Source organism: Macadamia integrifolia, chromosome 10 (assembly GCF_013358625.1).
Source record: "Macadamia integrifolia cultivar HAES 741 chromosome 10, SCU_Mint_v3, whole genome shotgun sequence".
NCBI classification, from domain to species: Eukaryota; Viridiplantae; Streptophyta; class Magnoliopsida; order Proteales; family Proteaceae; genus Macadamia; species Macadamia integrifolia.
The window spans coordinates 12,246,699-12,272,305 of NC_056566.1; the positions used below are offsets into that span (position 1 = coordinate 12,246,699).

General features: G+C 38.3%; 1 protein-coding gene across 1 annotated transcript in view; it reads left to right on the plus strand.

Moving 5' to 3' along the window:
• Positions 1–25,607, plus strand: part of LOC122092038 (CLIP-associated protein-like) — a 41,970-nt gene that overhangs the window by 11,538 nt on the left and 4,825 nt on the right. The window contains exons 8-19 of the mRNA XM_042662331.1: positions 6,032–6,106; positions 6,182–6,250; positions 6,331–6,416; positions 6,522–6,639; positions 13,476–13,574; positions 13,653–14,013; positions 14,202–16,003; positions 16,154–16,249; positions 17,583–17,687; positions 17,817–17,891; positions 17,970–18,038; positions 18,143–18,211. Coding sequence (XP_042518265.1) covers positions 6,032–6,106; positions 6,182–6,250; positions 6,331–6,416; positions 6,522–6,639; positions 13,476–13,574; positions 13,653–14,013; positions 14,202–16,003; positions 16,154–16,249; positions 17,583–17,687; positions 17,817–17,891; positions 17,970–18,038; positions 18,143–18,211 — 3,024 coding nt within the window. The remainder of the gene's footprint in view (positions 1–6,031; positions 6,107–6,181; positions 6,251–6,330; positions 6,417–6,521; positions 6,640–13,475; positions 13,575–13,652; positions 14,014–14,201; positions 16,004–16,153; positions 16,250–17,582; positions 17,688–17,816; positions 17,892–17,969; positions 18,039–18,142; positions 18,212–25,607) is intronic.

Here is a 25,607-nt window from a genome sequence, read left to right on the forward strand (position 1 = left end):
CCCTATCATGGTTGGATTTTTCTTCCTTGCTTTAGCTTTATTCTTTTCCTAGTTAGGATAGATCTCTATTTATCAATTAGGATAGACTTCTTATTTTATCTTTCTTGTAGCAGAAGGACTTAGTTTCCTTATTTGATTGTACTATGGGGGGACTGTAAGGGTATCGAGCCTGCTACACTCTTGTAGCACTCTCCCTCTTTTTTTCCTCTTTTCTTCTTCTCCCCCAATATCTCTCTTCTATTGCAGTTACTGGTTACGGGTCCTGGTTTGTCACATGGTATCAGAGCTATAACCGGTACCTGATTCTACTAGATATCTGTTTTGAGAACCACTTCCCCCTTCGATTTCTTCTTCTAGTTGATGAGGGAAAAGTAACATGTTTCTTATCTGGTATCGTTTACTGCTACTGGTTTTCTCGTTGAAGACTTACCTGGTTGCTGACTTGCTACATGGTTCTGCAAGCGTCTTCTACTAGTCGCTAAACACTGCTCTTATTCTTTGTTTATCGATTGCTTCAGCTGAAACCTCTAATCATTGAATTTATTAGCTCTGGTTGATATTATTGATTGAGTTCAAATTGCCATGCTTTGCTGTGATTTTCTGCTTCGAATCTGCTATTGATAGGGTTTGTCTGCTTCAATAGCTGATGTATGTTTCGATTGGTTCGATTGTTGATGATGGCGAGGTCTCTCCTGTTTGTTGTCGTGAAGATAAGACTCCCTATTGATTGTTGCTCAAGGGTTAAAGACTTGAAATTGATTTGCTTGGTTCTCACTTGGTCTTTTGGAGTCTTCCTGAAAGAGTCCTATTGCCACAAGGAGTGATCTCTCCCCCTTGCGAGTCCCCCCCCTCCCCTAATCCCTGTTTTTTAGGGTGAATGGGTTTCTCTTTATGATTTTTTTTGTATTGCCATAAATACCCCTTCCTATTACTTATATCCTCCCTTGTCCTTTTCTTTCTCATTCCTAGTTTACCCTTTGCCTTTTGCTTGTGCTTATAATTGGATTTCATCTAAATTACAGCCATGCCATCCTCTTTTCAACTTTGGGTTATTTACAGTTGTCAATTGTCATTCCTTCTGTATTTACCCATAGGGCCCCTTGAACATTTTGGTTATTTTTATTTACAAAACTGCCATTGCCTTTTTAATACTTGAAGTCTTGTTGATTGGGTGGGCCCATAAGCGATCCGATCTAGGTTTTGGAACCCTAGATTCCGTTGTTTGATATTTTTTCTTGGGTGCTCTGATAATTGTGGCCAACGATGGTTTTTAACCCGGGATTGTTATGGATTATTTATAGAATTGCCATTGGTCTGTATATTTGCAATTATATTGCTTTGGTGGGTCCTAGATCACTTCAGTTTGGGATTTACAATTTTTAGATGATTGCAGGGAGTGATGTATATTATTGGTATTATTTGAGGTTTTTTATTGGCTTATCTGTTATTTTATTTGCTATCACAAGTGGGTGATTAAAGATTATTTTTATTGGGATTTTATTTGCAGCTGCTCTTGATAGTGGGATTTGTTGTGATGTTCATCCTTTGAGATGCTGATTATTGTTGCCATATATGGTGGAATATATATATATATTTTGCGTCCTATGCATTATTCGTCAACATGTAATGCTACACATGAGGGGGGGGGGGAATGGAGGTTATTTTTATCTGGAAATTATTGTTGATCATCTGCTTAAGTCATCATTTGAAGATTATTATTTGTTTGGGTCATCTGCTCGTGTCCTCCGTAACAATTTTATCTATGAATATGATATTCAGCAACAATGCAATTTATCTGGTTTACAACAACCTTTTGCTGTCTGGTTTACAACAACCTTATGCTGTCTGGTTTACAACGATCTTATGCTGTGTAGTTTACAACAACCTTATGCGGAGTTATTTTGTTCGTAACAACTTATGCTGCAATTTTATCTGAGACCTCTGTCTGGGGCTCAAGAATGAATCCGATCTTTACTAATTAGATCTCTAATCATATGATCTTTTTTACTAACATCATTGTTACCCTGTTGTGGGAGTGCCTTCCTTGAGGAGAGATTGTGGTGTAGTTTTATGATGTACTTTTATCTGCTGCTTCTTTTTTTTTTTTTTTTTCGAGTAGATTACTATTTACTACCTTCCTTCTTTGGGAAGACCTTTTGTTGTTGTTGTTGTTGGTATAGTATTTTGGGTTGCGGATTGATGCTCTCCACTGCATATTTTGTTCATTAATGATGGTTATGTTGGGTTTATTCGACACAAAGATTTTTATCTATCGATGCCATTGATTATTGGTGTGCTTGAGTTGATATTGCTACTAAAATGAAGTTCTCTTTGTGTTCACTAGAATCTATGACACTGCTGCTTTTAGTGTTCATTCTTGTTGCGTTGGAGCCCTTTGATATGTATACTCCAGCTTGAAGGGGAGTGTTAAGACATGTCTACCACGATAAGGGGAGTGCCCCTATCAATTATCATGGCTGAGTATTACTTGTTTTTATTTCTTTCACTAGTTAGGATAGATTTCTACTTACTAATTAGGATAAACTTCTTATTTTATCTTTCTTGTGGCACAAAGCCTTAGTTTCCTTATTTTATTCTACTACTTTGGTTGTTAATAAATATTGGTGGTATGGGGGCTCCAATGGTATTGAGCCTGCTACACTCTTGGCAGTCTTTCCCTATCTTCTTCCACTTCTCTTCTTCTCCCTCAATCTCTTTCTCTCATCTCTCCTTTCTCTTCTATTGCTGTTAGTGGTTACAGATCCTGAAATATAGGGAATGTATGTAACCAATAAAAGAAGAAAGGGAAAAATGGAAAAGGAGAAAAAAAGGAATAAAAAGAACAGCATGAAGAAGAAGAAGAATGGATGCTGGAGACTCTCTCGATGAGCGTGACTTTTAAAAGTCCTTTGGCAACCAGCCCTTTTATAAGGGGCTGGTTGGACCAAAATGGCTAAACCCATCGAGTTGGTCAAAATTTCAGTCAAAATGGTCGAAGTTTGTCGAAACCTGTCGAAATAGGTCGAAATTGGGGACTTTTAAAGGTACCCTGGTATATTGTATTGGGCACTTGCGAAATTATCGAAATTTTGAACCATGGTTTTGGTTGGAAGTTTCTTCTGAAATTTCCTATCGATTGAAGTTTAGGTTGAGAAGCTGTAGTAGTCGCAAGAAAATCCTCTATCCACCCTTATAGTTTCATTGTGAGGTTGAAGGCAATCAACTTCTATTATTTACAAGTGAGCCCAACAGTTCTCCTAGTTACACAAAACTCTTTTTTTCTGAATTTTGTATCTAACTTATCCTTAGTCTGTAACATATAATTCCAGAATACGCAGTGCTTCATATTTGATAATTTGTTTTTGTTTTGCCCCCCTCTTTTCCGAATTTTCAGTTCTTTAATCCTGTTACTTTCCTAAAAGAGATCCAAAACTTACATTTATTTACAGTTTTACCACTAAACTCTTTTAGTTATCGATCATTCTTGTGGGCCCATTGCAATCCCGAAGCAGGGTTTTATGACCAGTGATTGCATCAATGGACCAAACAATAAGGTATTTGCCTAGGCCGCTAGGCTGATCAAGGCATCCAGGACACTGCCTAGGTTACCAAGGCTTCGCCTTTCTTGCATTTAATAGGGCAACAGAACGCCTAGACCCTTGGAGTGCACATGGATGCCAAGGCAATGCCTTGACAACTATGCAATTGATGTTTATTCCTATGTGGAAAGTAGCTGCAAATAGCTAAACAATTTGAGAAAATTCGGAGAGCAGGGATAAAATCTGTAGAAGTAGATTTGACTAAGTAGTCGTTCTACTCCTACAACTTCAAGATGTGAAGGAGAGAATAGATTCTTGATGTAGTGTTAACCCCGAAACAGTGAGATCTGGTGGGAGACCAGCTTGCAACAGGATCACAGGTAAGGAATAAAACCAGATTTGAAAAGAAAACCATTAACAGAATAATACTAGGTCTGATTTGGCCAATATCAAGTTTAAGGGTCTGTTTTTCGTGTAAAATAGATCTGCAAAGTCTGATCAAAATTGGATGGTCAAATTTAAATTTACGGAGCATTCCTACTGGTTTAGGAGAGCTGGGAAGTTGCAGAATTTGATAGGTAGACTTAAAAACATCAGATCAAAATTAAGAGAGTGTAATTGTAGCAGATAATGAGCAAACAGAACTGAAATTAGAGGTAGAAACTTGGTTTCAGAATCAGAATTTGAAGTAGTGTAGTAAGAATAGGATTTCTGAAATTGATGCAAGTTCGAGCCTAACACAACAGAAATTATAACCAACAGAACAACAATCTGAAACTAATTTTAGAAATTAGATAAAAAACAGAGTTCTTGGGAGAAGTTGACTTCATGTAGGGAAACTGAAATTTGGCTAGAAGAAGGTTCGAAAACAGAACTTGAAAAGAGTGGCAGAACTAGTGTGGGCGGGATAGAAAAGAAATACATGGAAGGATAGAAAAGATACGATCAGGAATCCTTACCTGATCTGCAGGGCTAGAATCACCACAAGTAACCCCAACCTTGGGAGTTGGAATCACCAGTAGGGATCAGTCTGAATCACCACAGCAGGGAGCATTCTGAATCATCAAAGAACCAAAGACAAACCCAACCTTTCATTCACTAAATCCAGGGCTGAGGGCTGAAGCCCTTTACAACATATATAAAAGACTTAAAAACAGACTCAAAAGTATGCATAAAACTCCTCCAACCAATGGCTTGCTATGGAGCAAGGTTCAAACTGAAATCTTTTGCGAGAACTGCGAAATTTTGACTGAGACCTGGTAAATTTGGGCTGCAGGTTTTGATTGCTGTTTTTGAGGCCCAAATGGCCAAAGGTGATGTTTTCTAGGAAGTTTTCCTCTTTGGATTCTGAACTTTTGAAACTAGCAAAAAGATACTGAAACTCAAAAAATGGTCGAAATTTTTCTGTTTTGGAGAAATTTGGTCGAAACCACGCATTTTGTACAAATGGTTTGACCGAAATATATCGAAACCCGAAACATGATCGAAATTTTTTCAAGACTATGAAATTTCGATCAAAACTTGGTAAGATACCTGATTTCGTTTCAACCATTTTTTAAACCGAAAAATTTCGAGAAATTCAGTGATTTCAAACATAGCTATGGAGGTAGTCTTAAGTGACTAAAACTCTGCATAAAATAAAAGAAAGCAGCTTAAAACAAGGCTGGACTCAGAGACCTATTCCAGCATAACTAAAACACTTTACAACAAACAAAATAAGGAAATAAGACCCTAACTAGATTAAATAAAAACATTAATCTCCTATTCCTACCTCCTACCCTTATTTTATGCCCATTAAAGTGGTCTATTACAAAGAAAACTCATTTGACCAACGACCCAACATATATGTAACCTAATCCAAGGCTTATTTCCACCTCTTCTTCTTCTTCTTCTTTTTTTTTCCCATATATCTGGCAGCAATTACATGCGTAAAATAAATTCCAGCTACAGAATATGCAAGCTGGACCTATTGGTTGTCCAGTGTTGTGAAGGTGTGCCTTATGCATGTGCCTTGCACCTGGCACTAAAGTAGGCTTCTTTTTCTGCCCTATTGGTAAACAGTAAGGCACAAATCTTGGGTGCCTTTGTGAGAGCTGTACATTTGTGCTTCCATGTGAATGGATCTCGCAATCAAAGCATAAGCCCTGTTCATTTATTATTCCATTGCAGTAACATGGTCCTGGAACGGTTGAGCAACAATGCTTGCTTGGTAATTTTTAACACTGGTTAGGCTCTAGAATTTAGTTATTGTATCTTGGAGTCTTGGACATTGGTTATGTGCTGTAGAACTTTGGCATTAGTATCCTTCATATTGGTTGTGGTCATGGGGTGCATCCAAAATTAAAATTAATCAAGGAAAGTAAGAAAAGGCATTGTAATTCTTCTTTTTGTTTCTAATTGGATTTTCCGAGATGCATAAATAAATTAAAGAAAGTAAGAAAGGGCACTGTAATTTTTCTATTTGTTTCTAATTGAATTTTCTTTTTCTGTAGGCTTGTCATCTTTTGAACTTATTGTCGAAGGAACTTCTGGGAGATTTTGAGTCGTGTGCTGAGATGTTCATTCCGGTAACTTTTCTTCTTGCTGAATATTGTTCTATGCTGTGATAGTTCTGATATTTTCATTGAAATATCCCTCTTTAGGTTCTTTTCAAGCTTGTTGTGATAACTGTCCTGGTAATAGCTGAATCTGCAGACAATTGCATAAAAACAGTATGTAGCTCTCTTTTAACTATTTCACACTCAGTTATTTCAAATATGTGCCATTTTAATTTATCATGGGGGCTTTTCAGATGTTGCGGAACTGCAAAGTTGCCCGTGTACTTCCCCGAATTGCTGATTGCGCAAAGAATGACCGTAGTTCGGTTCTTCGTGCCAGGTATGGATTGCTTACTGGCAAAGATTTGTGTAGTAAGTCATCACTGATCTGGTTCCTACTACCCCCTCACCGTAAAATAAAAAATGTTGATTTCTTGTGTTGCAGGTGTTGTGAGTATGCACTTCTCATACTAGAATATTGGGCTGATGCACCAGAGATACAACGATCGGCTGATCATTATGAGGATTTTATAAAGTGCTGTGTAGCAGATGCAATGAGTGAGGTATTTCATGGTCATTTGTCTGGAATCTGCTAAAAGAACAATAAGGAGGGTGGAAATGAAGGAAAATATTTTATGTGTGGGATGTCTGAAACTTACACCTTATCCGTGACTCATTTTTTCATATGATCACATCTAATTATTCATCTTTGTAAGTGATATTTGTCTTTTCTGGTCATTTGTTTGCCTGCCCTCTTACTTAATGAGGGTGTCAAAAAATAGGTTCTGGTTTTAGTTGGAAGATGTTCAGAGGACGATCAACGCAAGGGATATGATACTAATGAGGAATGAAATAGTGTTTTGTGCAAGATGAATGGAAATAGGTGAATCACCTAATGAGATGTGGCAAATTTGCAGCTGCTAGGTCAACTGAGGTCCTGCTTTCCGTCTGTTTTTATTGACAATTGGTTGTTAGTTGCTGATGCTAGGGAGCTGATGGATGGATTTTCTAAAAGGAACGTCTTTTGGTAGAAAAGAGCTTCTTTGGCATTACTCACTTGGTGATGTTCTATGGTGCACCTGGGAGGACAGGGATTCAAAATTGTTTAATGATTCCTTTCTCCGAATTCAGAACATCTTCTGTGTGATCGCTGCAAGTTGGTGTATTAAGAAACATTGATAGATTTGTTTAGCAGGATCTGGACCGATTGTGAGGTACTGGATGAGTGTTGCTCGGGACAGTTTTGTTTCACCTCATGATCCTCTCGTTCCATTTAGCTTGACTTTGACAAGCAACCCTGATTTCTGGAGGATGTGGGTCTTATTTGGAGATTAGATGGGGTCTAATTTTCATTCTGTGGTTCAAGGCATGATGTTGTCATTAGCATAACTGGTTTTCTAATTAGTTGAGAATAATTAGCAAGTGACGAGGACATCTTTATTAGCGGCAGATTTTGATAGATTCAGAGATTTGTGGATCATAGAAGCACATCTTCTTCACTCCAATAGTATTCGCATAATTGCACTTTCTGACCATTAGCAACCCTGAAATTTTTTATCCCTTCTTTAATGGTATCAATATGGTTGAGGCTGCCTTTCTATGGTCCCATTCTATGGCTGGTACTGTAGGACAAATGTTTAACAAGAACCAAGGAGCCGAGATTTGTATTTGTGGTGACCTTCCCCATAAGCTGTTTGGTTTTGTTAGAAAACTGGAAAATATTTTTCTATTCATTTACCATCCATTCATTGAATCCTAACACTAGTTCTACCATGAAAGCCTACTTGCCATCTTCCTAGCACCCTTTAATTTGACCTAAGCATTAGCTACTCCTGCTTGAATGCCTTAATCAATAGCAGTTCCAGGGTTATTTTTTGCTTGATTTAACTTATGTGCTTATCTTGTTGTGGGATCCGCCCAGTCCTACATCAGTTATATGTCTAGACTTACAGAAAACTCTTTTAACAGAATGGCCGTGCAAAAGATTAAATGTTATGCTCATTGCTGAACCATATGGAAGGGGGTAAACTTGAGAAATTTTATTGGAAAGTTCATTGGATCTTTTGTTTGTGGTTTATCTTGGCTAGCCAAGCTATTTAATAATATTATTAGCACAAGGAAAATGCCATATGAATGGAGGAGAAGCATTTTGGTTCTAGTTTACAAAAATAAAGGTGATATCCAGAGCTGCAATAATATAGAAGCATAAAATTAGTCATACCATGAAATTAGGCGAGAGGGTTATTGAAAACTTACTTGAGACCAAAAAAAAAAAAAAAAAAAAACTGCTAAGATGGAGAATCAATTTGGTTTTATGCTAGGAAGATCCACGCCAGAAACTATTTTACTTACTTAGGAGAATCATGGAAAGATTTAGAGATTGCAAGAATATGGTCTTTATTGACCTAGAAAAATGCTTATGATAAAGTCCCTAGAGAGTTAATCTGGAAAGTACTAGAGAAGAGAAATCTTTCAATTAAATATGTGGACATAATTGAAGATATGTATGATGGTTGTGGTGACTGAGGTAAGAATTGTGGGGGATTCAAGGTAGGAATTCTCTATTACAATTGAGTTAGGTCAAGGATCAGCATTAAGCCCTTACTTGTTTGCTCTTATCATGGATGATTTGAGTAGAGACATTTGAGATGATGTTCCTTGGTGTATGCTTTTCACTGATGATATTGGTTTGGTGGGATGAGACAGTAGCAGGGATTAACACGAAGTTGGAGTTATGGAGATCAACCTCGGAATCGAAATGTTTTAAGATAAGTTGAACGAAGACATGGTATATGATGTTTAACTTTAGTTACACTAGGACGAACAATGAGGTTGAAAATCGATGAGATGGAGATCCCGCAAAGTGATTATTTTAGGTATCTGGGCTCAGTCATAAATAAAAAAGGTAATATAGAGTGGTGTTTCATAGAGAACTAAAATAGGATGGATGATGTGGACAATTGCGTCCAGGGAGTTGTGTGATCGACTTATTCCGTTAAAACTTGAAAGGAAAAATTTATATGACGATCATATAACCGGCTATGATATATGGTGTTGAATGTTAGGTGGTTAAGAATCATCATAGATAAAATCAGTGTAGGTAGATGAGAATGTTGAGATGGATGAGTGGCAAAACTTGGAAGGATAAATTAAGGAATGATCATATTAGGCTTTTTTGGTAGTAGCTCCGATACATCGTTTGGGGTGGCTTTGTTATGTTCAAAGGAGGCTTTTGGATGCTCCAATACGGAAGATGATTTGATCCAGATTGAAGGAAGTAAAAGAGCGAGGGGCAGGCCTAAAATGACCCTAGGAGAAGGGTTGAGGAAAGACATGCATGGCTTAGGAGTTAGACCTTGTATCAAGTATGACCTCGAATAAGGCTGATTGGAGGGCAAGGATCCATGTAGCCGACCCCATTTAATTGGATAAGGCTGTGTTGTTGTTTGTTTTATCGGATCTTTTGTTTTGATTGGTTACCCAGCATATTGGTTCAATTGCTGGCAGTTATTTTGTACTCTTCTTTCTTGAGTTTTTGGGTGGCTTTCTCTGTAATATTTCTCACGTCATTCTTCGAGTTGTGTGATCCATTGCTAGTGTTTGATGAACATATCTCAAGTGCTTTGTGTGCGTGATGGTTAATGTTTTGAAAAAGATTGGAAGAGCTTGGCTATCGTGTCTATTGTTTGCATTGTTCTTGGTTTATAATGCTTGGGCATACTTGGCCAGAATTCACATTTATTGTGAAACATATTTCTTTAATTTTATTGCATCATCAGTCATGCAAATTAAGATTAGGACCCTTAAATATGTCAGCAACTACCAGCTTTGATTACCTACATTGTTAACATTTTACGGGTAACCTTTTAGATTTGATGGTGTTTCATGGCATGAATCTTATGAGGTTTTCTGCTTTCTTGTCTCTAAGCTGGGGCAGTAGCTCCTTGATGCAGATTCGTGGCTGAACCGACTTGACTCTCTGGCACTCTAGACTGAGATGAACTGGGTCCATTTGGGTTTTTGGTTCAGTAGGAGTTATTTATTTATTTACATTTATTATTGGGATTTATCTTTTAGTTTTTAGTTTTAATAGCGATAGAGTTTGTTTGGTTTAAAAATAGGAGTCTTTTATTTTCCTCTTTAAATAGTAGCTTGTAACCAAAATAATAGGCAGATTTGATGAAAGGATTTTATTTGAGTTGTGCCGGATTGGTACGATAGCAAGGGCCCTTCTTTTTTTTTTTTGTCTCTCTTGAGTTCCATTTTCCATTCAATCTCAATCCCCCTCCCCTACTTCCCTGTTTCTCTAATATATTACCGGTGACTGTTTTCTCTTTGCTGTGTGGTACTACCAGATTCCGGAGAAAATATCGCTGAATCATTGCCCATAATTGATTGGCCCTGAGATTCTAGTCATAGCGTCATAGGTTCCATCCCCTTGGGCGAATCAACTTCCCAAATCCCAGTTCCTAATCCTTCCTCCAATCTGAGATTGAAACCAAGTTTCAGGCCTGAACTTAATGTTACTTCCAGGCCTTATTTCAGAAATTTATTACCTGGTTTTGGGTGTCCGTTGAGTTGGATTAACTGGTTAGCAGGTTAGGAATCCTCCCCTGAATTTTCAGTCTGAATCAATCTTGTATGAGAGAGCATTCTTGATTTTTTTGAAACTGATCTGCTGCCCCTGTTTTGTTGGCTGAAGGTTGAAGACATCCTTCATTGTGGGTTATCAAAAAACCTTAATTATTGTTTTCCCTAAAGTGCCCCTCCAATCTCCAATAATTCTGAGTTTTTGCGTAGCTTAACTTTGCTTCCAAGATTGTCCTTGGACAATAAATCTAATCCTTTTTAAGTATTTGCCACACTTAGGCTAACTAACAACCCTTTGAAAATTCTGGTTATTTCAAGATTTCTATTGCCTTTCTATTATTTCAACTTTGTTAATTGGGCAAGGTTTGAGGTCTCGGTTTCGACCAGGCTCAAAAGCCGAGATCTCGGTGACACCTAATATTTTTTGACAGGAAAACTCGGAATGGGTTTTGGTGGCCATATGGGCAAGTTAGGTTCTGAAACTTGTTATCCAACTTATTTTAGGCCTTCTAAACACAATGGAAACATTAGATTTTAAAAAGTCAAATCCAAAATGGTACTTTGACTTTGGACTCTACGTTGGTAGTCTATGTTGCGTACAATCTCTACCCTAGGCTATTCTACAAAATCTTTAGTACAACTAGAGCACATATAATTCAACTAAAACTAATGTAGGAGTAGATTACAAGAACTGACCCACCACAAGTATAACCCCAAACAAGATAAACAAAACCCAATAGAGAACAGCAAAGAATCAACCAACAAACAAACCCCAGAGTCTTTAGAATAAATTAGCAGCAAAACCCAACCCAAATCCAAATCGCTAGGAGAGAAAAAGACCTGCGATGGGGAAAAGGAGAGAGAGGTGCAGTTGGTGGACCTGTAGGCCTCTGATGAGGCTGAAACTGAGGTCAATGGGAGCCCCTACTGTGAGGAAGAAAACCTCCAAAGATGAGCAGATTCTGTTGGCTGATGCAGGAGTTCTGAAGTTTCTTGATTTCAGCCCTAGGAGAGAGATCGCAGGCTTAGGAGAGAGAAACCCTTGTGGATCGATTCTGGTTCTAGAAAGCTTGGACAGATCTGAAGTTCTGAATCTTCACAGCAGTAGTTAACATAAACAGCAACAAGTAACGAAGGAAATAGAAGAATTAAACAAAGAAGAACTAAGGGAAAGTGGGAGAGGAAGTGGCTATCTCAGCTTGGGCTTCTCCCCCACAGCTATCCCAGCTGCTCTAAGCAAATAATTGCAAACTTCTTTATTCAAATCTGAGAAATAGTGTACATAAGCTCCTCTATTTAAAGAGGGCAGAATTACAACCATAATATGTCTAGGAGCTAATAGGAGTTATTTTCCAACAAGGACTAACCATTCCTATTGCAACTTGGACTAGAAATAGACTAAGACTGGGGCTGATAGGCCTTAATAGTACTTATAATCAGTGGGCCCAAAATAACATAAAGACATTAAAAGAATACTTAAATGAAAGCCTAAACTGATGGGCTCATTGGGCCCATTCTTTATTACATAAAATAGGCCTCACTTAAGAGGTCGATTGTAGACCCTTTGGGCTGGGCTTCTTCCTGTGATAGCTCTGCCCATTATAGGGATCTACATCAAAAACAGCTTAAACAAGCATTAGGAATTAAAAGACATCAAATTATAAATCATTTAATAAATTAGGCATCATACATTGTTGAATCACACATATTAGATTTACCATGAGTCACAGTATTATAGTAAACAATAGTACAATACAAATGGATGACTCACCTTATGCCCGTCCTAGAGTCTTTCACTTCTAGTATTGAAACAATTAAAGGGCCCGATCATAACCACTATATTGTTGTTGATGGCAAATCAAGTTTTTCTCCGATTGATTAACAAAGGCATGGTAAGATTTTGTTGTTGTTGAGCAACAAATCCTCTTGTTCCAAGCTTCTTTGAGTAAGATTGGGCTAAAAAAGGGTGCTAATAGGATATGGGGGTAGTTTTCTTCACAAACAGGCCAAAAATAGTCAAGATAACCGAGATTTTACTGAGATTTTGCCAAGATACTGAAATCTCGGTTGAGATATTGTATTATTTGCATCTCGCTTGTCGTTTCTTCTCGAGATCTATCGAAATTGAGATATTTCGAGATCTCGGCGAGATCTTGTACTATGTAATTGGGTGGGCCCGTAACTGATCTGAGTTGGGTTTTCGGATCCCTGGATCCCCATCACTCCTTTGATTGGAATGAGAAGCTTTGGCCCCACTTCTCATTTGCAATTAAACCTGGGATCCAAAATTGTGTCATTTCCCAGAGTTTGCCTTCTAATTCATATAGTATAGACAGTTTAAAATCGTGTTGGTGACTTTCCATGCTCTGAACCCATGGAAGATAGCAAATCTTGATTTTATCTATTTAAGGCAGGTCGCTTACGTAAGTAAATCGCCTTACCGTTTGGAACCCACTGTCTGATGTTCATCACTTGGTCCTATTGGGCCTTATTTAAACAGGCTAGAAAATACATGCTTTCAATGGAGCATCTCTGGGATTCTTTTATTTTTTGCTTTTTTAAACCATTTCATATTTGTTTGTTTTTACTGGACAACCCTGTAAATCCATACCTATTGTATTTTGTATCATTTATGCATGTCTATTTCCTTGTGATTTTCCCTCTGACAATATTCCGCTTGTCATGAAAAAGTTGTGTGATGTAATAAATTTACCCTAGTTGGCTTCATATAAATAGATGATTTATTTTCAGGGTGTATTTTTTCAGAGATTGATCATCAAATTTATTAAAAAAAAACTTTGAAATGCAGGTAAGAGCAACTGCAAGAACTGGCTATAGAATGTTTGCGAAAACATGGCCAGAACGTTCCCGTCGCCTATTTTCATCCTTCGATCCTGTCATTCAAAGGGTATCTGCTTTCCTTGTTTTAATAAAATTCATGTCTTTACCAGTGATACTAGTCCCTAATGTGATGGAGTCTTGACAGATCATTAATGATGAAGATGGGGGTATGCACAGAAGATGTGCTTCTCCTTCCCTCCGTGAGAGAGGTGTGCCATTATCACGTGCTGCATCACAAACAACTACACCTTCAAATCTACCGGGATATGGAACTACTGCTATTGTCGCTATGGACAGAACTGCAAGTCTCTCATCAGGGGCATCCCTTTCTTCTGGTCTGCTTCCATCTCAGTCAAAGTATGCTGGAAAAGGCGCCGAAAGAAGTCTCGAAAGTGTGCTGCATGCTAGCAAACAGAAGGTTACAGCTATTGAAAGTATGCTGAGAGGTTTAGAATTATCTGACAAACACAATTCTTCAACTGTACGCTCAACTAGCTTGGATCTAGGTATTTGATGAACCGCTCCGTTAAAGTTTCTTTTCCATCTGTGATATTATTTTCTGAGAAGCAGTCCTTTAGCTGAGTTGCTGAAAAATCATTCTCTGATGACTGATGAGCAGAATTGTCTGGATTTGGATTTGTTTCAAGAGTCATTTTTGAATGGGTAATATTTTCTCTTATTGGTCCTAGTGCAGGAGTTGACCCTCCATCAGCTCGTGACCCGCCATTTCCTCCCGCTGTTCCTGCTTCAAATCATCACATGAATTCTGTGTTGGCAGACTCGACCGCATCTCACGTTACTAAAGGTAGGAATCGTAATGGTGGGCTGATTATGTCTGATCTCATCACTTCAGAGATTCAAGCACCCAAAGATAATGGTAAACTATCTTATCATCTGACAAATGAGCCTTCGTCAGCCCTTTCAACGTCATACACAACCAAGAGGGCTTCTGAAAGACAACAAGGAGGTTCTGTTGAAGAGAATGCTGATATCAGGGCAAACAGACGGTTTTTTAACACACACTTTGACAGGCAGTATGTAGACAGTTCTTACAAAGACACAAATTTCAGGGAGTCACAGAACAATTATATTCCCAACTTCCAGAGGCCACTTTTGAGAAAGCATGTGGCTGGGCGGGTTTCTGCTAGCAGTAGAAACAGTTTTGATGATAGCCAACTAGGAGTTGGTGAACTGTCGAGCTATATGGATGGTCCAACATCTCTTCATGATGCCCTGAGTGAAGGTCTCAGTCCTAGTTCTGATTGGTGCGCTAGGGTTGCTGCGTTTAACTATCTTCGAACTTTGCTACAGCAAGGGCCAAAAGGTGTCCAAGAAATGACACTAAGTTTTGAGAAGGTCATGAAGTTGTTTTTCCAACACTTGGATGACCCTCACCATAAAGTTGCACAGGCAGCTCTTTCAACACTTGCCGAGATCATTCCAGCTTGTAGAAAGCCTTTTGAAAGTTACATGGAAAGAATCTTGCCACATGTTTTCTCACGGTTAATTGATCCTAAGGAGTTAGTTCGGCAGACTTGCTCAACAACTTTAGAAACTGTGAGCAAGACTTATGGTATAGATTCTCTCCTACCTGCTTTGCTCCGTTCGTTGGATGAACAACGGTCACCAAAAGCAAAATTAGCTGTAATTGAGTTTGCCATTAAATCCTTCAACATGCATGCAACAAATTCTGAAGGTTCTGGTAATAGTGGCATCCTAAAGTTGTGGCTTGCAAAGTTGGCACCTTTGGTCCATGATAAAAATACGAAACTGAAGGAAGCAGCTATTACAGGAGTTCTATCAGTTTATTCTCATTTTGATTCTACTACGGTCCTAAATTTTATTCTCAGTCTGTCAGTTGAAGAACAAAATTCACTGAGACGAGCACTAAAGCAGTATACCCCTCGAATAGAGGTGGACTTGATGAACTTCTTACAGAATAAGAAAGAGCGTCAGCGATCTAAATCTTTCTATGACCCATCAGATGTTGTTGGGACTTCTTCAGAAGATGGATATGCTGGTGCATCAAAGAAAGGTCACTTCTATGGAAGGTATTCAGCTGGATCAGTTGATGGTGATAATGGCAGGAAGTGGAGTTCCATGCAAGAATCCACTCAGATCACAGGCTTCATAGGCCAAGCACCTTCAGATGAAACTCAGGAGTATTCTTATCAGAATCTTGATGCTATTTCTAACACTGAGGCTCTTGGTTTCAAAGGCAACGATCCGAAGTACAATACTAGTACGACGGTTGAGAACATCGGATCATGGGTTAACCGGACCGAAAATGTGGATCGTATTTTAGATATGGAGAGTTCTTTGGAAACTCCTCGTCTTGACCTTAATGGACTGGTGAACTCTGATCACTTTGGAACTAGTTTGGGGGTTGGTCGAGAAAGTTCCCCTGATGTGGATCTGAATCAAGAGAAGCTAAATGCTGGTAAAATTAACTCCAGTCCAGATTCTGGACCTAGCATTCCTCAAATTCTTCACCTTGTGAGTACGGGAAAATCAGAAGTTTTGGGAATACATCTTCACTTGCTGTTAATCTAAAGACTTTTTTTTTTTTTCTTATTTAATCATGATAATGTTGAAGAAACATTCAAATTAAGCTTTATCCTAACAAGTGGACTACTATGCTTGCAGATTTGCAACGGAAATGATGGGGCTGTGAGCAAACGTGAGGCACTTCAGCAGTTGATTGAAGTTTCTGTGGCAAACGATCACTCCATATGGACCAAGGTGTGATACGTCTTCGTTATTTATTTATTTATTTTGGATAAATAACAACATTTAATTATAGAAAACATCTCATATAAGTACAAGGATACAAATACATATAGGGCCCTACAAAAGAAGATCAAACCCCCAATCCCAAAGCAATGCTACTATGAATTCTAGGAAAATCTCGTGATGAAGTGGAGTCCCCGAAATAGATACTAGATCGCATAACCCCTTGTTTAACCAGATCATCCACAACGTCATGTCAACTCAAGATGCAAGCTGCTGGATTGACCTGATTTGATTACCACAGCACCAAAGGGGCATCCTTTGAGCATGTCATCCATCTAATCACATTTTCTGAATTCTCTTCCACTTTGCCTATAGCAACATCTTAACAACAAATTGATTTCAGATTTAGAGCTATCTCTGCTCTAGTAGACTCACCCTCACTAATTGGCCAAGAGAACACCCCTGCCAAGCTGCCATCCCACAACCTGATTATTCCCCCAGTATTTAAGGGGTCAGGATTACCAAGGGAACAGCCATACCTATTGAGCTTAGCCACACCTTTAGACGGGGGTTGCTGTTGCCTTTATGAAATATCAAGAAAATAATCCTTGAATGACTGGTTGATAGGAAAATTCTTGAACTAATCATTGGTTTGAGCCCAATGAAACAACCGTACATTTAATCTTTAAATTGCTTCCACGACTTTTCCCTGGTTATTTTGGAATAATTTGCTGTTCTTCTCTTCCCATATACAGCAAAAAGATGCTATCAGGACTGCCTTTCACAAAACCTTCCCTTCCAAAAGCAGAGTAGTGCCATAACCATGCGATTTGCTTGACATCTTCTGGAAAAACCAATGGAGGGATGGAAAAAATTCAAGAAATGAAACCAATCCTGCTGAGCAAAAGAAAAGGGGGGGGGGTGAGAGAGAGAGATAGGAAAAGATGATCAACATATGCCCTTTGCCTACTCGTCGTTATTTTTTGCCTATTCTCTGTTGTACCAAAACCAAATTGTGTTATTTCTAGTTTTCTCCCTTTGTATAGACACTTGCAAGATTGTGTTTCATGACAACTTACTTTTCTTGATTTTTTTTTTTATTGTGGTGCTTTATGGCAATGTTGTTTGTTTGATTATCTGTAATATCAAGTGGAAGAACTTTCCAATCTCGAGGGAAAAGTGCCTGAAATGTGTATTTGGAGCCCTTTATTTTAGATTTAAAAAAATTATGCATGCCTAGCCCGTACTATATCTGAGACACTCGTCCCCTCCTTATAAGCAACATAACTATTTAATTTTTCTTTAGTTCTTTGCTACTGACATTTAATTGGTTTATCTGCAGTACTTCAACCAGATTCTTACTGTGGTGCTTGAGGTATTGGATGATTCTGAATCTTCGACCAGGGAACTTGCTCTTTCGTTGATAGTTGAAATGCTTAATAATCAGGTCTGCAAAATATTTTCTATTGATCCTTTGTTGGATTCTCGGAACTATTACTGCACATCTTCTTGCTTTCATCAGCATGTTGGTTAATTATTTTGATGAAAATCTTAAACGGTTATCTTATACTTGCAGAAAGATGCCATGGAGGATTCTGTTGAAATTGTAATCGAGAAACTGCTTAATGTTTCAAAGGATATGGTTGCCAAGGTATCCTGCTCTCCAATAACTGTCTTGATATTTAATGTTTATGGTTGTGCCAGATCTCAACTACATTTTTGCATCCAGGTTTCGAATGAAGCAGAGCATTGTTTAACTATTGTATTATCACAGTATGATCCTTTCAGATGTTTAACTGTAAGTTGATTTAAAACACTCCTTTTCATCATGATTTGTGGAATTGTTGGAAGTTCCAGGTTTGGACCTTACAGAACAAAATTTGCTCCATTTGGACATTGTAGGTGATTGTACCTCTATTGGTTACCGAAGAAGAGAAAACTCTTGTAACTTGCATCAACTGTTTGACCAAGGTATTCTCCATTATGGACTTCTCATTTATTTCTTGGGGAAATGTGCTGCTAACTTTGTATGATCATATCAAATATTTTTGCTTGCTCATCAAGTTGATCTTAATGCTCTCATTTGTATTTGTCCTCCGCATTAATTTTGGTTACTTCTTTTTGTTATGTATTGTAACAAATAGATTTGTATTATGTCTACCTTTACGACTGAGGTTATGTTTATTTTTCTCCCTTTTGATTATCTGGTAGTCCCGTGCCTTCTTCTATGTATCTACTACATATTCCTTTTCGTCATTATTATTGTTTTCCATTTTTTTTCAGGGGGTGGGTATATTTACATCCGTTTTCTGTTTTCTTGTAAGAGGAATAGTTTCTGGATGACCCACTTAGCAATGCATTTGTATTAATGTTTGAAATTTCAACTGGTGGGTTGATTTCAAACCCCATGGAAACAGTAATATTTTCCCAATTTCAAACATGGTTGAACTTTGGAGAACCAGGTTTTGAATAGGGCGAGTCAGCCGAGTCAAGTCAAGATTTTAGAATACCTGGTCAAGAGTGGTGGAAACTCAGGTAGGCTGAAAATATGTGAGGACTTGGTCCAAGTCATTGGGTTTTATTGGAATCATTGACTCAGAATTAGAATAGGGTAGATGAAATAGAGGGGTGCATCTACAGTGTTGCGTGATCTACGTATGCCCAAGGATTAAAGTATCGGTACCGGTCGCCGTATTGGTCGGCCAAAATTAAGATACGTATCGGAGGGTATCATTATCGTATCGGAGATACGCTAAGATACGCACATAAACCATTGGCAAGCTTGCCTTATCTGCAACCATAAACCACTTTTGGATGGAGCGCAGCATTCGTAGATGGTCATCCAATTCTCGCTCTCCGGACAAGATTTGGACTGCCATCTTCTTTGATGTTACATCCAAAATCTACTCCTTCCAACCTAAGCTTGTCCCCACCTCCCTAAGAAACAGCCACATCATTACTTCCTGGAACCTTCCTATTAACACCATCCCCCCTTCTTGATCCTCTCCCTCCCCTATCCTTCCCTTCCCCCCCCCCCCGCGTCCTTTTTTGTTGTATCCCTTGTATCTTGGGTTTGATAGCTAGCTAGGTTTTGTGCTACTCTAGTTGTTGGTTTTTGTTCGTTTTCCCTTTGGGGTGGGCTTTTCCTTGTTGGCTTAAGCCTCCCTTCCCCCCTTTCCCTTATATATTCGCTCTCTCCTTTGGTTATTAATTATTTAATTATCCAAAAAAAAAAAAAGATACATAAATGGATAGGAAACATTTTTTTATACACTTTTGCATAAAAAAAAGAGTTAAAAAAAGCTATATGTAACATGTATTATGCATAAACACTTGAGAGTATCGCATTGAGAATCCAAGGTATATAGTTGTCCCATAAATGTAAAATCCCTGTTCTCAACCTTGATTTTTACTTTAGTTAGAGAGAAAAATGGTTGACAGCAACTTTGGAAAAAAATCGTGTTTTTCTAAAAAGTGACCCACCTTGGCCATTATATGACCGTATTGGTGCATATCAGTGTGTACCGACGTATCGTACCGTATCGATCGATACGTATCGAAATGTACATTTCACCTCGATTTTTAATTTTCCACAGAGTATCGGTACGTATTGTGCGTATCATATCATACCGATACTCTATGAAAAATTAAAAATGAGGTGAAATGTACGTTTCGGTATGTATCGTAGGATACAAATCGTTACAAAAGGATTTAAAAATTCCATGTATTGTATCGGTATGAGCCTATATAGATATGTATGGGCCGATACAGTATGATATGTACCAATGCTTTAAACCATGCGTATCCCTTTAAAAATCAAAGGGAAATTTTATAGAGCGGTTATACGACCAGCAATGACATATAGGGTGTGATGTTACGCTGTCAAGAAAAAGCATGTAAACAAACTTCATGTGGCTAAAATGAGGATGTTGTGGTGGTCCGGTGGATGAGTGGTAAAACTAGGAAGGTGAATTAGATAATGCACAAATTAAAGCAAACTTGGGCGTTTGAGGTAGAATTGAAGACTTACAGCGGGAGGAAGAAGAGGGCTGTTTAGCCCACGATTTGGTCCTTTAATGTTTTGGTTTCTTTTATTTTTGGTTTGGTTGGTTCGGTTCATTAGTGAACCACCTTGGTTCAATTTAAGTTGTATTAGTCTTTGTTTTACTCTTAGGAGACAAGTTTTAGTTTGTTTCTATTTTTTATTTTTAAAAGCCTATGTATTAGAGAATCGATTAGAGGTTTCCTATTTTGAAACCATTCAATTGTTAGGCTGTCTCCCCTCCCCATTTATACCTATAAATACAATGGCAATGCTCCCTTAGAGCCACAATTTTGAAGAACTAAAATATTGGCTGCTGCTGCCGCTTTCTCTGCTTAGAATTGGTCTTGTATCTGATCAAGGCTGTGGGACTGGTGTTTGATCCAGTTGGCTCTCTACGATGGGAAGCCCGAGAGGTCCTCTCTCTTATTTTATCTTCTTCTCTTACTATTATTCAAAGTACTCCAAGGCTCCATTCCATCTTCAGTTCATCCATGGTAAACCAAACTGCTGATCTCTCTTTACTTTCTACTTTTCAGTTTTGGAAAAATCTTTTCTTGTTCCCCAATCCTTCTCTGATTGAAGGACTTCCAACCACCTGACCCCATTTGCTTTGGTAAAGTTATTCCACATGAGGTATTTTGTAATGTTTCTTATATTTGGGGGCACATTAGTAATACTCATATGCCAAGGGGTTTCTTGTACTTAGTTATTATCATTATATGTTTTAAATATAACCTTTAGTTGGATAAGGTTGAGTTGTTTCAAATAAACCTTAAGCTGTTAATTAGTGTAACACAACACCCTTATCGACCAGATACCTGAAAGGGTGTACCCTGTGCATGAGGCTCCCGCATGTGCGAGGTCCAAGGGGGGGCTGAGAACTATGCAGCCTTACCCCGAGAATGTCGAGAGGCTGTTTCGACCACTTGACCACGAGGTTGCGATATTCATACCTTATCATTGGACCAAGCGCAACCCTTGGTATCAAGATTTCTTGCATGGATGAAGTATTATCTGCTGTGATCATGTGTGGATGGCCTTTAGTCTTTAATATGCTCCGATCAGTTTTCTGCTAGTTTTTTATTTTCGAGAATCCTTGTGGGAGTAGAATTCTTGAATGGGCATCTTCCCTTTGTTGGAATCAGTGCAAACTTTGTAGACTTACTATACTGTCTCTGGTGGTCGACTGATCTCAATTTCAGGATCATCAGATTTGGTTGTTGCAGTTCTTTAAGAATCCTTGTTCAAGAAGTCCACTTCCAGTTGTCAAAACTCTGTGAAATGGAAGTAGCTATATGCCAATACAGTAGTGGCTGATGGGAATTCTGAAGTGGTGGCATCTGATGTCGCAGATCTTACTCCATCTGGTTTTAGTCAATGAGTTCAGCAACTTGAAACTTAGCCATCCATTGTTATATTGTCCATACAGGTCATGCTATGCTTCTCGCTTCTTCGTCTCCTGCCTCTTGAGTTATTGTTTTGGTGCTTCCTCTCACATGACTAGTTAGTCGAATGTGTTTTCTTCTTTCTAGAATTCTTGCCATTCATCTTGAGTCATCTTCGTAGGTGGTTCTTCTACCCAAGTTTCTGGTCATGGTGTAGTTTCTCATATACCTCATTTAACTATATATATAATTTTATTTGGTTAGCTAATTCACCAAAGTATTAAATTGTTCTGTTACTTTCTACCCTTCTATTGACTATTGTGCCTTTTAGGATCTTCAGACGAGGAAAATAATTGGTGGAGGGCATGAGAAGGATGGTTCATACTTCCTTGATGGAGTTTCTACTCTATGGCTGCTTTTGCTATATCTAGTGGTGCTTCTCCTTTTCACTGGCATCATTGGATGTGGGACATTTCTCACTCTTGCAACTCTATTTTTCCCATTGAGCATGATGCTTGTGGGTTTGAGAAGCACCATCACACCTCCTTTCTTTCTTGTGGTATCTTGGGGTCGGTCCTTATTCATTGTAGTCCATTCTGATATTTGGGGTCTATGTCGTATTAAGAGTAAATCTGGTTTTTCTTATTTTATTACATTTGTAGGCAATCATTCTCGATTAACTTGGTTTTATTTGTTAAAATATTATTCTGATCTCTTGTTAGGTTTAAAGCAATTTTTTTTTAAAGAAATACAAACTCAGTTTGGTGATTGCTTCAAGAATTTTCATTCTGATGATGCTCTTGAGTATACTCAACGTGAGATTTTCTAATTTTGTTCTAAGCATGGCATTTTTCATCAGACTAATGGAACGATATTTATTGTAGACTGCTGACTCAGTACTTATGCATATGAATGTTCTTACATCCTTTTTTTTTAAGGGGGGTGGGGGGGTGGGGTGTATATTATTTTAACAACTTGTTATCTTGTTAATCACATGCCCTTGAGTGTTCTTCAAATCAATCTTCTATTACTGTTTTTTTTATTTTACTTCCCCATTTTTCCCTTTACCGCCTAGGTTTTTGGTTGCACTTTTTTGTCCATAATTTGGTTTAAGAATGCAACAGACCCGAAACCTGGAACCAGTACCTGCAACTGAAAGAGAGAGAGAGAGAGATGGAGATGGAATTGCTGAACCATGATAGTCTGAGCTTGTGTTCTATCGTGGTCACTATAATATTTATTTATAATCTCACCTATAAGCTATTAATAGTAAGTGGACTTACTAAGTAGGAATCCTACTTAAGAAACACAACACCGGTTACAATCTGAAAAGGAAAGTAATACAAGTATAGCACATGAGGGACACAACTAACACACGTTACCATATGGTATTGGATAATAATACCCATGTGGTACTCTCAATAACTTAACAGGAATTGATAATTAGCTCCACTAGCCATCAAATGTGTCTTCATGGGTATTCTCATACTAAAAAAGGGTATCAGATGGTCCTGTCTATCATCAGCTCTTTGTTAGTGCTGATGTCACGTGTTTTGAAAGTACTCCGTATGTCTTAGAAACTGAACTCTCAGTTTTCTCCCATTCTTGCCTTTATTCCTCTTGCAGAACCTCCATCTATATTTTTTTTCAGCTTCACTACAAGTTTACAACCGTCATCTTAAGCCATCTCTACCAGTTGTAGTATTCCTGCCCTATATGTAGTTTCACTCTTTATCTAGGAATCTTTCTTCTCCACATCTGACCATTGACTTACCTGTTGCCTCAAGGAAAAGTACTCTCTCTTGCATCCAATAATCTCTTATTACTTGCGATATTTCTCAGTTTGTTTCTTTCACATCTTTGTTCTTCCCTTCGTACGTTTATGTTGTTCTTATCTACACACTCTGAAAGTTAACAAGAGGTGTTGCCTCATCATGGGTGGAAATCACCTATGGATGTGGACATGGATGCATTGCATTGTCACCAAACATGGGTTATGGTTGATTTACCTCCAAGTAAGGAGCTTGTTAAGTGTCGTTCAGTGTTTACAATAAAGTATAACCCTGATGGCTCTGATGAGCGGCTAAAAGCTTGCTTGGTTGATAAGGGATACACAGACTTAAGGATTTGTTTACTTTGAGACATGTTCTCTTGTAGCTCGTGTTAACTCTGTTTGTGTTCTTATTTCTCTGGTCATTAATTTGACTAGCCCTTATTTCATCTTGATATAAAGAATGCATTTTTGGATAGTGATTTACTTTAAGAAGTGTTTGTGGAGCAACCTCCTAATAATGTTGCTCAAGGGGAGAATGCACAAAAAATGTGGAAGCTTCGCAAAACAATTTATGGTTTGAATCAGTCACCAGGAGCCTGGTTTGATAAATTTAGTAAAGTTGTTACTGGTTATGGGCTTATACAGTGCTACTCTGGTCACTCTGTTTGTTCGTCGTCAGCGTTCCATGGTGGTAGTGTTAGTTGTTTATGCTGATACTATCATCTCTGTTAACGATATTTCTGGTGTTAAAGGTGTTGAGGGTTACTTTTACTTTCAGACGAAGAACTTGGGTGCTCTCAGATATTTTATGGGAATTGATGTTGTTTGTAGCAAGAAAGGCCTTAGTCTCAGTGGAAATATGTGGTTCATCTTTTGTCTGAGACTGGCATATTTGGTTTTAATCCTATTAATACCCCTGTGGATCCTCATCAGAGATTTTGTGATGATGAGGAGTTTGCAGAAAAGCATAAATATAGAAGATTGGTTGGTAACTTATCTGTCTTACTGTGACTATGTCTAACATATCATTTGCAATTGTTTTTATAATGTTATAATCTAGTTCATAGAGAAACCCAAGCAGGGTCACTTAGAGGCAACATGTTGTAATTTGAGATATCTCAAGTGTGCTCCAGCCTCCAGGAAAGGGTATCATTTATAAATCTCATAACTATATTGATCTTATTAGTTATTTTGATTTTGACTGAGCAGGTGCTGAAGGTTATAGGTTAACCACTAGTTATAGTACGTTTAGTGTGTAGTACTCTTGTTACTTAGGAGTAAGAAAAAGACTACAGTGGCTAGGTCTAGGGCTGAAGCTGAGTACAGAGCAATGACTCATACTGCAACTGATTTAATATGGTTAAAGTCACTTCTTCAAGAGCCCGGTTTTCCAGTCAACAAGCGTATGAGCATTATTGTGATAATCAAGCAGTTTTCGACATTGCATGTCATTCTGTCTCTCATGAGCGGACCAAACATATTGAAGTTGACTGCATTTTGTGAGAGATTCTGCGATGCAAAAGTTGATCTCCACTCTGTTTGTCAGTTCTGCTGATCAACTTGGTGACTAGTTTACCAAATTTTCAAAATGTGTTGATTTATGGTTGTTCCAAGCTTGGCATGGAAGACATTTGTGCTCTAGCTTGAGGGGGAGTGTACTGTAGGGGGTATTTTGTAAGTTTTTCTTATATTTCACGAGCACTAAGGGGTTTCTTGTAATTAGCTGTTATTATTATGTTATAAATATAAACTTAAAGCTGTCAATTAGGGTATCACAGCACCCTAATTGACCAGCTTCGGTTTTCTCCAATATTTTCTCCTCCTCTTTCTTCTTTTTCTTCCTCTTCGCTTGATCTTTGCAGGTACCGCCGTACTGGTTAGTTTTTTTTTTTTGTTTGTATTGTTTTCCTTCTGATTTGATCACAGTTATCAAGCCTGGAGTTTATTGTTAACTGGTTGGGACAGGGGACACAATAGACCATGCAGCCAATCACACTGATGTACATGGAAGGGTTATTTTATTGGCTTATGAGTCATCATAGGGATATGTGGTTTATCAGCTGGCTGCCTGATTCGACATAGAAGAGGGCCTGAAGCAATGTGATAGAATGGTCTCTACTCTGTGGAGGCCTTGGTCATCCCAGTTGATGACCTGCATAGGTC